This window comes from Stegostoma tigrinum, chromosome 12, assembly GCF_030684315.1.
Source record: "Stegostoma tigrinum isolate sSteTig4 chromosome 12, sSteTig4.hap1, whole genome shotgun sequence".
Lineage (NCBI taxonomy): Eukaryota > Metazoa > Chordata > Chondrichthyes > Orectolobiformes > Stegostomatidae > Stegostoma > Stegostoma tigrinum.
The window spans coordinates 72914146-72927647 of record NC_081365.1 but is presented as its reverse complement, the minus strand read 5'-3'; the positions used below and the strand labels follow the sequence as shown (position 1 = coordinate 72927647).

Genomic DNA, 13502 nt, shown 5'->3' with positions numbered 1-13502 from the left:
TGTTTAGTAGCTGGGTTATTTTTAACTGTGATTTTTTTGTTTTCCATCAAGGAAACAATAAATCCTGCAATACCTAAAAGGCCATCTGGAAGACTGGCATGAGCTGCATCAGAAAAGAGCACAAACTTCATATCTTCTGGGTCACCCAAGGCTAGAAACTGGAGTGTGGATTCTTTCTGTATTTAATTTCATTAATATTTTATTTGCCATTAAGACAGCCTCAAAATTAGCATGTTTCATCATAGTACTCCGTTCCAATGAGTCATAACTAGCATCAGGTCTAGTCCAAGTACACAGCCAGTTAAGATTTCTGATTGGACAATTAAACAGATGTTTTTCTTTCCTGGAAGCAAATATCATCTTTTTTTGAGGACCTAGCCTAATATATTGGGATGCAATTAACACTTCAATTAACTTAAATTCCAGGAGAATGTTGCTAAAATAGCTAAGAAGATCCTCAAGATCACTTAACCTGCATAAAAGAATCCACTCTAACACCCTGATCAACACACTTATCTTTTAAACGCTGCACCCTTAGCTTGCTTTTAGCCCTATATCCCATCAGAGAGCACCTTTTCTGTGTGTATCTATCAGTTTGAAAGGCTAGTTGTCCCCCAGCATCTGTGTATACACCAAACTCTATCCAGCTATTCGACTGCTTTTGTTTGGCACTTTCACCAATTTATCTGCTGATTTGTTTGTAACCACAAAAAACTTCTCAATTCTAAGAAGTTCTGTTTCTCATGATACTCCCAATCCATGCTGTAGTCCTTGTTCTCAACAAACTACAATCCCTACTCCCACTCCTATTTCATTCCGGACCATCACAACAAGACTGTGACTCTGCTGTGACTAGAATTTCATTTGCAAGTTTACAATCTTTTCCCAGGGCCATATTCACTTCTAGGTCCACCTTCAGGAGTTGCATTGCTTTTGGCCTTTCACATCTTTACCTCATTTTGCCATACCATAGGTCTTTCCTCATATCCATCATGTTGCACATTCAGCTCATATTTGTGCTTCCCAATAATAATGCTATTCATTATTCATTAACTATTCTCTATTCATTAGCTAACATATATGTTAGTTTTGGTGTTGACCTCTGTGGCAAAAAAGCTTGTCCTGTATTTCTGTATCATTTTGTCCATTCAGTTGCCAAAATCTGATCCTTTTAGTTGTCATTCATTACATCTGCCCATAGATTTTCCATGGGGTATAATGCAATGATTTGCTGTTAGTGGGCATTCAAAAAGCACCTTCAACCTGCACGAACAGGGCAAGCAAATGTGTACGTTCTTAAACAGGTTGAAAAATTGTTAATGAGACATATAGTCTGAACACGAAATGTAAGGTAGGAAAGTGAACTATATGTCAATTTAGGTACAGCGCAAATTAGAAACATATATAGAATCAGGAGTAGGTCATTCAGCCCTTCGAAACTGACCATGGCTGATCATCTAACTCAGTACATATTCCTGCCGTCACCCCATATCCTTTGATCCCTTTAGGCCTACGAAACATATCCATCTCCTTCTTGAAAACATTCATTGTTTTAGCCTCAATCACTTCTTGTGGCAGAGAATTCCACAGGCTCACCAGTCTCTGGATGAAGAAATTTCTCATCTCAGTCCTAAAAGGCTTTTATCCCGAGACTGTGGCCCCTGACTCTGGACTCCCCAGCCAATAAGAATATCATTCCCACATTTACCCCAACTAATCCTGCTAGACTAAGTTTCTATGAGATCCCGCCTCATTCTCCTAAACAAGTGAATTTAATCCTAACCAATCCAGTTCCACCATCCCAGGAATTAATCTGGTAAACCTCCCTTGCACTCCTTCATTAGCCATTAAACCCTTCCTCAGACAAGGAGATCAAAACTGAACACAATACGCCAGATGTGATCTCACCAAAGTTTGTCTAGCAAGACATCCTCGCTCCCGTACTCAAATTCTCTCACTATGAAAGCCAACATACCATTTATCTTCTTTAACCCTGCATGACTAATGCATTCATTTTTGGCAAATGCATTAAGGTACATGGCCTTAAGGCTTGCCTTTTCAGCTTTCTACTCCTATTCACTGTGGCCCTGCTCAATTCCAGCCCTTGAATTCCCTGTTTATCACCTTTCTTATTTCCCCATTATGTCTTTTGTTTAATTCCTTATTTCCATCAAATGTGTCTTCCTGCAGAGGTTCACATCCCCCTGCCATCTTAGCTTAAACCCTTGCAACCTCATTCACATCCCTTAGGACATCAATTCCGGTCCTACCCAGTGCCATTGTCCTGTGTGTACTCCCCCAAAGTTTGACCCAATACCCTAGCAATCTGAAGCCCTCCCTCTTGCACCGTCTCTTCAAGCCATGTGTTCGTCTAATATATCCTGTTTATTCTACTCTAACTACCTTGTGCCACTTATTAGTTCCCTTGACTGTAGAGGATCCATATTTGTCTTTACTAATGTTTTTCTTTTCCCATGCCTGGAAGCTTTTACTATCATTTTGTATGTTTCCTGCAAGGCCACTCTCATACTCTATTTTCCTCCTTTTAGTCAGTCTCCATGTCTAATATTGCTCCTAATCCTCAGGTCTGTGCCAATTTGTATGCTTTTCCTTGAAATTAATATTATCCCTAATTTCCCTTATTAGTGATGTTTCCCATTTTATTTTTGTGCCAGAACGATATTAATAATTTTCACAGTACCTTTATCTTTGTCATCGCCTATCTACCATCATCATTTTTTAAGAGAATAGGAGTGAAAGTGTGTTTGGGGTAAGAGACTGCAAAAAGGAACAAAGATCACAATTGAAATTTGAAGATATAATTTTCAGAAGCATATAGAGGTGATTTGAAGTAATTGCCACTTATCAACTATATAGAAGTATATCTTGACTGGAATGGCTAAGCCCTAATAGTGGTGGCACGGTGGCTCAGTGCAGCCTCACAGCACCAGGGGCCCAGGTTTGATTCCACCCTCAGGCGACTGTCTTTGTGGAGTTTGCACATTCTCCCTGTGTCTGCATGGGTTTTCTCTGGGTGCTCCGGTTTCTTCCCACAGTCCAAAGATGTGCAGGCTAGGTGGATTGGCCATACTAAATTGCCCATAGTGTTCAGGGGTGTGTGGGTTATAGGGGGGTGGGTCTGGGTCTGGGTGGGATGTTTCAAGGGGCAGTGTGGACTTAATGGGCCGGAGGGCCTGTTTCACACTGTAGGGAATCTAATCTAATCATACCGTTGGTGCAATTACAGGCATCACACATTTTAATGCTTTTAAATGGCACTAAGCCAGGCAGTGAATGCTATTCTTGCAAAGTTGATGGGGAAGTAGTACACCTTGGACCGCAACTTCCAGATTTACCTGCATACATCTACTTGATCTGTGCTCTAAAAACAGTGAGAACTTTATCATTATTTTCTGGGCTATTAAATCAACTTGTCTTTTCACTTGGGAACTAATTGATAATCAGTGATAGAGCTCTTCTTTCTCTCATGGCCTTCCAGCAACAGCAGCAGTCAGCAAAAAAATATAATGCACAATTTGTGACTGCATTTATTTGGATTTTAGAGTTAAATATTGATCACGTAGATGCCATTAGATTGCCAAAGGAAGCTGATCATTTGTATGCACAAATATTTGAAATAAAAATTAAGAAGTTTGCATAAAATGGGTTCAATAATAAAATAAATTTTAAAACATAATTTGGCTTTTCTTTTCATTTGATTCTATAACTTGATCGGTGATGGATTCAAGCCTCATCTCTTACCCAAACAACCAATGTTTCCATCCAATCCAATGTAATTGAGACCAAACTCAGCTGCTTGCTTGTCTTGTTCATCTTCTTGACTCCAATCCTGCTGGGCAAAAATATCCTTCTGTCGATAGGCAGCATTAGAATCAAAATTGATCTTTGCATCCATGCACATCACTACAAATGAAAGGAAATTGCATCTGAAAAATGAATTAGTAATACATAGGTAATTTTAATAAATGGTTGTCAACAGTTAATAATTGCTTGCATTGTAGAGTTGTCAACTGCCAAATGATAGGCAATTAGTTTAGGCCAATCCATAAAAATTTAATGAGGTTCAATGACGCAAAAGCATCATGGGAACCGCATTAGCTCTCATGCAGAGGAAAGCAGTGGTAAAACAGTAACATCATTTTACTGTCAATTTGAATGTATTGTGTGCACTTGTAGTCATTACCAGCACTCATTAGAACTCAATTATATTTCCCTGAATGTTACTTGAATAGTGGAAAGTATAAACAGTGGATGTACCCAGGATACTTGGCCTTTTTATCTTAAAAATGGGATATGTGGTAATGAAAACACTGTATTAAAGGATAGGGAGACAATTGAAAAAATGGATTTAAATTGACTTGTTTTTTCTAATACATCAATATCACACAACTAAAAAGTACACTGCAAAAAGAATAGCTAAGGTTACATTTGGTGTTGTGCATATTTTGCTACAAACATGTCCACAGTTCATCAACATAAACGATATGAATCATTAATTGTCATTTACCATCAAGATTAAATCAGAGATAGATACAAGTTGTAAACTGTTTCCCAATCTATCAAAACACATCTCCAATGGCTTCTTTAATGGACGATCATGTTAAATGTACAGAAATGATTGATAGAAGGACTTTGTCGAATTTGGTTGTAAAGGCATTGGTTCTTGGCTCATGATATTACTTTGCTGGAGGCTCTTCCATTTAAAATTGATGAAATTACCAACTGTGTGCAATGCAAATACAGAACAAATCAGAATAACTGTGAGCATCTAATTACATGTTTAGAAAACCTCAGCATATCAACTCCTTACGTATGTTCCTTTAAGTCTCTGAAGATCCAGTCAATATGACATTGGTCTAGTTTTTTCTGGTAATTTGCATCATTATGTCACAGGAGCAGTTCCACTATGGAAAAGTGTTCCTGGAGGTTTAGTAGCAACATCAGACCATTAAAACTGGGCTACTTGTTGAAAAAAATCTATTTTAGATCATTATAATATTGAGTACATTTCAAAAACACTGTTGTATTAGATACAAAATTGCACCTAGAAACTACAGCATTCCATAACTTCTCAGGATCTTCACAGTACTCCACTATTTCTCTCACACAGACACTGGAGAAGAATTCAGAAAAGACCAGTTTGAAGGAACAACCAAGCCTTCTAGGCATAAACATCCAATTCGTAAATATTAGTAGGCAAATTTGAAATCAAAACAGGTTTATTGTACATTACCGATCCCAGAGGCATCCTCCACCATGGGATTAATCTCAACCATACTGGCATCGTATCTGATAAACAGCTCATATAACTTGATCATATTCTCTGCTGCATCTTCTATCACGTTATCTGGAAATCCCATTTTCTGTGCAAGCTGGAAAAATAATGTTAACTGTGAAATTAATATTGAATTAATGAACATTTTAAAACAACCTTTGCCAAAAACTGGAGTAGCTGTCTGGTTCTGTGTATCCCATGTGATTTTAGTATTTTACAGTAGGTTAAAAACTTAACTTTAAAATGACTCAAGTTGGAGGGCAAAGAGCTCATGTTCCAAAGCAACCAATTCAGAAAATACTGAAAAAGCAAAGGATACTTTCTATCAATATGAAGGGTTCTTGTGGTGCAGTGATAGTGAGCCTCAGGACCAGTAGGCCCCCAAGTCCCACCTGCTCCAGAAGTGTGTAATAACATCTCTGAACAGGTTGATCAGTAACTAACTAAATAATCCTAAATTGTTTGTTGAATTGCTTCTGGGATAACATTTCCTTCTGAACCAGAAGTTTGTCTGCTCAAATTTCATACCAGAGGACTTTGTCACCTAACCGTTTTAGCGTAGCACTGTGAGCTGACATCTTTTAGCGAAGTTAAAACAAAAGTCTTACCTATCCCCTCAGATAGATATAAAAATTTCCACAGCACTAATCTAACAGTAGTAGCAATGTTCTCTTAGTAACCTGATAAGCATTTATTCTTCAGTCAACAGACAAACAAAAAAGATTATCTTGTAATTTTAGTGTCATTTGTGATCTTAGAAAGGGTGTGGAAAATTGGCCAAAAGAATATTTTCAAAATTGAGCTGTTTTGAAAAGAGTAGAGAAAGGTTATTAAAAGTTGGCTAGTCAGTCAATAACCAGAGGACATATATTTACAGTTATTGACAAAAACTTCACCCCCACCACTCGAAATAGAAATAGCATGTTTTTTGATTCCAATACAACACCATCAATGTCAAGCCCTTCACTGACTTGGTGATGCAGCTTGACGCCAAAACACACAATGAATAATTTCACAGGATCATAAAAAAGTACCCCACCGATCACCCTCTCTCTCTCTCTCTCTCTCTCTCTCTCTGCATTCTGTAACCCACCAGTGGAGGATTGTAATGTTCTACAGCCCTGCCAGCAAAATGTAATCTCAGATTATTTTCTGTTTAGAGATAGTAGGAACTGCCGATGCTGGAGAATGAGAGATGACAAGGTGTAGAGATGGATTAACACAGCAGGCCAAGCAGCATCAGAGGAGCAGGAAAGCTGATGTTCTGGGTCTGACCCGTTCTTCTTCTTCATTTTCTGAAGAAGGGTCCTAACCAGAAATATCAGCTTTCCTGCTCCTCTGATGCTCCTTGGCTTGCTCCATTCATCCAGCTCTACACCTTGTTACATCTTATTTTCTATTTGTCAGATTTCCCAGTTAATTACCTTCCCAATGTCCTTATCCACTGTGGGGCATGTCCAAATTCTGAAACTTTCCACTTTGCAAGCTGTAAATGGGTTAGGTGCGTATTATAGAGACATAATGACTAGCAAATCCAATTCAGGAGCAAGATCTAATGCAAATTGAACAAGGGTAGGGAGCTTTAAGGCAGCTCAACAGTATCTGAGATACTGGTGGAGCAGGGTCAGCAACTCTAGTTGAAAGTTTTCATGGAGACTTAGTAGCAACATCAGAACATTAAAACTGGGTTATTTGATTTTTATAAACCTAATTTAGATCTTTATAATACTGACTGCATTTCACAAACATTTGTTATATTAATACAAAACTGCACCTTGAAACCACAAACATTTGCAAATTGGAAACAATGATTGGCCTTCAAAGCACCTAGTCCATTTACAACACAAAACTTCAAAGTGCTCAGTAATAGAGGCAGAAGAAGCTGCTGCATCTATCTGAACATTTGAAATTCCCAGTGAAGTGTCTTTCTTCGAAGATATCACCGTATATGAAACATGCTGTAATATAATTAGTGGTTTCAAAATGCAAATAAATCTTATTCAAATTTCAGATTTGGAATCTGTATAATACCTTGACAGCTTGCTCTTTTTTGATGCCCTCCATTATATCAATGGGTTCCATGACAATTGCTTCAGGGTTTGCAGCTGCTACATCCTCAATATTAACTCCTCCCTCTGAACTGCCTATTAATACTGGCCCCTAAAAAAGAAAAAAAATTAATTGACATAAGACATTGTCAATACTAAGTAAAAACAACTGTACAAACAATCACTTTAGAAGAATACAGAAGTACTCTTGGACTGGACATAAAGCACCACTCAAGATACATCATGGCATAACCCCAAAGTCAAACAAAAAACAACACTGCAGATACTGAAAATCTGAAACAAAAACAGGAATAGCTGGAGAAATTGGGGTTTGGCAGCATCTGTGGAGAGAATGTAGAGTCAATATTCAGAATTCAGTTCTGAAGAAGGGACACTGAACCTGAAATGTTGACTCTGCTTTCTCTCCATAGATGCTGCCAATTGTACTCAATTTCCCCAAAGTCAAACAGTTCGGCAATTAGCTGCTGATCAATATTGATTTTATTTATTGAGTCTCTTCAAACTGCATTCAAGAGAAGATCAGAATGTGGGCATCACTTAATGCTCACATTCATTGCCTATTCCCAGTTGCCCTTACTGCTTGATCCACTGCAGTTCATGTGATTGTCTTGCTGTTGCTGAAAAACAGGTAACTATAGGCCAGTTAGCCTAATATCTGTGATAACAAAGTGTGGAGTATTTGAGTCTGCAATGAAGGATGTATTTTTAAGAGTACTTAGAAATACACAAGCTATTAAGTACAGTCAGCATGGCTTCATGAAGGGGAAATCACGCCTTACAAATTTACTAGAATTCTCTGAGGAGGATACAAGCTGGATACATAAAGGGGAAGCAGTAGATGTAATCAATTTTGATAATCAGAAGGTATTTGATAAGGTATGACCCATTAGTCTACTTAATAAGAATCCATGGCACTGAGGTAGTATATTAGCACGGATAGAGGATAGGCTAACTAACTGAAGACAGAGAGTTGGAATATGGGGGGGGCGGGGGCATTTTCAGGATGGCAACCTGTAACTAGTGGTCTACTTCAAAAGGTCAATGTTGGGGCCACTGTTATTTACAATATATATTACTGACTTGGATGAGAAAACTGAATGTGCTACAGCCAAGTTTGTGAATGACAAAAAAATAGGTGGGATGGGACAAGGTAAGGATTACACAGAATCTGCAGGAGGATATAGACAGGGCAAGCAAGCAGGCAGAAGCTTGGCAGATGGAATATAATTTGAGGAAATACTAGGTTCTATACTTTGGCAGGAAGAATACAGGAGCTGAATATTATTTAAATGGAAAAAGACTTCAGAAACTTATGGAATAAAGGGATTTGAAAGTCCTCCATCATGAATCAAACAGAGCTAGCATCCAAGTTCAGTGGGTAATAAGGAAGGCAAATGGGATGTCAGTCTTTATTTCAAAGGGAATGGAATATAAAAGTAGGGAAATTTTGCTAAAACTACACCAGACACTACTTAAACAGTATCGGGTTCCTTATCTAAGGAAATATAAACTATCATTTAAGGCACTCCAAAGGAGGTTCACTAGGCTGATACCAGATATGGAGGCGACTGTCCTGTGAAGAGAGGTTGACTTGACTGGGCCCAGAGGAATGAGAAGCAACTTTATTGAAGCATACAACCTTGATAGGGTAGAAGTGCAAAAGCTGTTTCCTTTTCTGAGAGTGGGAATAAATTCAGTGAAAGAGTTCATACATTTTAGATAGAAATGAGGTGGAATTTCTTCTCACAGAGTGAAACAGTAAAAATCTTCAGCAGAGAGGGCTACAGCAGTGGGTCATCAAGTATATTCAAGGCTGAGATAGCCAGACTTTTTAATCAGTAAGGGAATCAGAAGTTATAGGGAAAAGATAGGAAACTGGAGTTGACGATTTTCCGGACAGCCATGATCTCAATGAATGACAGAGCAGACACTATGGGCTGATTGGCCTACTTCTGCACCTATGTCTTACTGTATTTGCTTTTCAGCAGGATATATGTGAATCTGTTAGGTTTATAACCATAATTCATTAGTTAAGAAAACTGAATTTAAATTCTTAATCTGCCCTCACAAGATTTCAAATTATCAGCTTTTACGTAAAAATACCATAACAATATATTACATTTTAGTCTGTTTGCAAGATTATCCATATTCATGCAAAATTAGTGGTTGTTTTACTGGAACAAATGCAACGCCAGTGAGTTATTTGGGTTGTTTAAATGGAACGCATGATAATGCTGTGGTTTTCAGCTTTACCTTTTGCTATTTGTACACACAAAAGAATGTTGTAAAAATCAGTGGTGGGTAACCAGCCAGCTGTTTCGTTGAAAATACTTCTTTCACCACCCGAGACTTTTTTAAGCAGAGGGTGCCAGCAAGAATACAATATAAATTACCAGTCTCAACCTAAACTACTCACAGCTAATTGTCATTGCCAAGGAAGCTGATAAGTGTGGTGGCTTAATTTCAAAGTGTTTTAAAATACTCCATTCCTTTCTATTCTGTCTCAGAATTCAATCAATCTTTATGTTTTTGCTTCTGTTTAACATTGAGTTCGGCCTGTCTAATTTTCAGTTCGGGTCTTGTTGTTTGACTTAGAATGCCCTGTTCACTGTCTTAGCTCCCAGTCATCCAGTAGTAGCCTGCATTTTCAACAATTTGCAAATAAATGGAAAAAACCCAATGGTGCAATGGCAAATCTAACATATTGTCATAGTTACAGAGTCATACAGATTGGAAACAGACCCAGTCAATGGCAAACATAATCCCAAACTAAACTAGTCCCACTTGCCAGCTTCTGGCCTATATCACTCCAAACCTTATTCATGTATTTATTTAAGTGTCTTTTAAATGTTGTAACTGTATCTGCATCTACCACTTCCTCAAGAAGCCATTTCACACGCAAATCACCCACTGTATGAAAAAATTTGCCTTTCATCTGCTTTTTAAATCTCTCTCCTCTAACCTTAAAAATGTCCCCTCATTTTGAACAACTGACAGGTCCTTTTGGATGACCTGCTCCAGCAGCAAATTATAATCCAATGAGCGGACATTGTACTGTCATACTTCATTTCAAGACTGAGCAATCAAAACAGACAAGGATCCAAATTTCTTTTGAACAAACACTTAATTAACTTTAGGTTGCTTCTTTAGATTAAAAAAGGGCCACGGGTGGATTTGTGATTGCTCAAAATAAATACTCCTCTTTAAGCTAAACCATAAAAATGTTGGCAATATGTATTAAATTTATTCAGGACCTCCAAACTATTTAAAAATAAACAAAAAATTGCAGACGCATAAAGATACCTTGCTTCAACTGTATAAAGTCTTGGTGGGGATGCACCAAGAGTATTGTGTACAGTTTTGGTCTCCTTATCTCAGCAAAGATATCTTTGTCATGAAGGATTCCAACAAAGGCTCACCAGGCTGATTTCTGAGATTCTCTCATGAGGAGAGATTGAGGAAACTGGGCAATTATTATTGAGTTTTGAAGATTGAGAGCCAATCTCAGTAAAATACACAAAATTGTTACAGGGCTGGAGATGCAGAAAGGATGGTGATGGTGGGGGTGGAGGTGGGGGAGGGGTATGTCCAGAACCAGGAGACAGAATCTCAAAATAAGAGGTAAACCAATTAGAATTGAAGTAAGGAGAAATTTCTTCACTTAGAGGATGATCTATAGAATTCACTACCTCAGAGAGCTGTGAAGGCTCTGTCATTGAATGTATTCACGTTCCAGATTGATAGACTTCCGATAATAAAGTCATTAAGGGATACAGAGACAGTGCAGGAAAATGGTGTTGGGACAGAAGAGAAGCCATGATCTAAGTGAATGGTAGAGTATGTGTTAAGGGCTGAAAGGCCTACTCCCGTTTCTATTTTCTGTGCTCTGATATTCCTTCAAGGTTCTAGCTGCCCACCACCTTCACTTGAGCACTATTCACTCTTGCAAGGAACAGAAGGTGGAACACAGAAGTCCAGCTGGTAAGGAACAAGTTAAACACCAGATTAATGGTCCAACTACAAATGTTTAAATAGTCATCCGGTGCAATTTTTGGTCAGGAAAAATTGGATTTTAAATGGCAACTGGATTACAATAACTTGAGGTTGTTTGCATATGCCTCATTAAGACCAGAAAACTGAACAAGTTAGAGATAATGGGAACTGCAGATGCTGGAGAATCTGAGATAACAAAGTGTAGGGCTGGATGAACACAGCAGGCCAAGCAGCATCTTAGCAAGTTACTTCTGTCTAAACAAGGAGCTTCAAATATCACTAGCCTGGAGATAAGATGTTAGCCCTAGAACAAGCTTAATTTTAATCATCTTTTCCCCTTTTTAATGGGCTCTTTCTAGACTGCGGTGTTCAACAGTTACTTAATTTGCTTGTAATTTGGCAGGATGACTGCATGCAGGAAAACAACTTCACATTTTCAAGTATAAATTGTACGTTTCTTGTTTAAAGTACTGTGCTGCTACCTAGTGGTAAATGACAGGAAAACCACCATCAACTTGAGATAATAAAATGTGAGGCTGGATGAACACAGCAGGCCAAGCAGCATCTCAGGAGCACAAAAGCTGACGTTTCGGGCCTAGACCCTTCATCAGAGAGGGGGATGGGGTGAGGGTTCTGGAATAAATAGGGAGAGAGGGGGAGGCGGAACGAAGATGGAGAGAAAAGAAGATAGGTGGAGAGAGTACAGGTGGGGAGGTAGGGAGGGGATAGGTCAGTCCAGGGAAGACGGACAGGTCAAGGAGGTGGGATGAGGTTAGTAGGTAGATGGGGGTGCGGCTTGAGGTGGGAGGAAGGGATGGGTGAGAGGAAGAACAGGTTAGGGAGGCGGAGACAGGTTGGACTGGTTTTGGGATGCACTGGGTGGAGGGGAAGAGCTGGGCTGGTTGTGTGGTGCAGTGGGGGGAGGGGACGAACTGGGCTGGTTTAGGGATGCAGTAGGGGAAGGGGAGATTTTGAAACTGGTGAAGTCCACATTGATACCATTAGGCTGCAGGGTTCCCAGGCAGAATATGAGTTGCTGTTCCTGCAACCTTTGGGTGACATCATTGTGGCACTGCAGGAGGCCCATGATGGACATGTCATCTAAAGAATGGGAGGGGTAGTGGAAATGGTTTGCGACTGGGAGGTGCAGTTGTTTGTTGCGAACTGAGCAGAGGTGTTCTGCAAAGCGGTCCCCAACCCTGCATCCCAAAACCAGTCCAACCTATCTCTGCCTCCCTAACCTGTTCTTCCTCTCACCCATCCGTTCCTCCCACCCCAAGCCGCACCCCCATCTACCTACTAACCTCATCCCACCTCCTTGACCTGTCCATCTTCCCTGGACTGACCTATCCCCTCCCTACCTCCCCACCTATACTCTCTCCACCTATCTTCTTTACTCTCCATCTTCGGTCCGCCTCCCCCTCTCTCCCTATTTATTCCAGTTCCCTCTCCCCATCCCCCTCTCTGATGAAGGGTCTAGGCCCGAAATGTCAGCTTTTGTGCTCCTGAGATGCTGCTTGGCCTGCTGTGTTCATCCAGCCTCACATTTTATTATCTCAGCTCTATACTTTGTCATGTCAGACTCCAGCATAGGCAGTTCCTACTATCTCTGAGTTGTAACCCCATCATCAACTTGAACAATTTTTTTCTTTCCCAGTGTCTATAATGACATTTTTCTGAGTGATAATTGGCAAAGTGCTATCTTATGGCACAGCTGGCTCAACATCAGGTCGACGGCAGGACATTCTACAGGAAGTAAACCAACCTTTCATTTCACAAGGAGACAGTAAGGGCTCCAGATGCTGGAAGCTGGAGTCCATAAATGTGAAGCTGGAAAAGCATAGCAAGTCAGTCAGCATCCGAGGAGCAGGAAAGTGGGGACAGCCCAGACATAAATAGCGGGAAAGGGTAGGGCTGGGCAGAGGTAGGTGAGATGGAGATTGGTGTATGCAAGTAGGGAGTTATTGCGGCTGGTCAGTGGGAAGGGTGGAGGGAATAGGTGAATAGGAAGATGGACAGGTTGGGGGTGGAGAGATGAAGTCAACATTTAAGCCATTGGGCTATAAGCTCCTCCTCCAGTTTACATTTAGCCTCATTCTGACAGGAGGGGGCCAAGGATGCACATGTCACTATGGCAGTTGGGG

At 39.9% G+C, this 13502-nt stretch overlaps 1 protein-coding gene across 1 annotated transcript in view; it reads right to left on the bottom strand.

Moving 5' to 3' along the window:
* Positions 1 to 13502, bottom strand: part of LOC125457151 (succinate--CoA ligase [ADP-forming] subunit beta, mitochondrial-like) — an 81564-nt gene that overhangs the window by 30062 nt on the left and 38000 nt on the right. Inside the window, exons 5-7 of the mRNA XM_059650431.1 lie at positions 7328 to 7456; positions 5255 to 5393; positions 3763 to 3924 (exon numbers count right to left, since the gene is read on the bottom strand). Coding sequence (XP_059506414.1) covers positions 3763 to 3924; positions 5255 to 5393; positions 7328 to 7456 — 430 coding nt within the window. The remainder of the gene's footprint in view (positions 1 to 3762; positions 3925 to 5254; positions 5394 to 7327; positions 7457 to 13502) is intronic.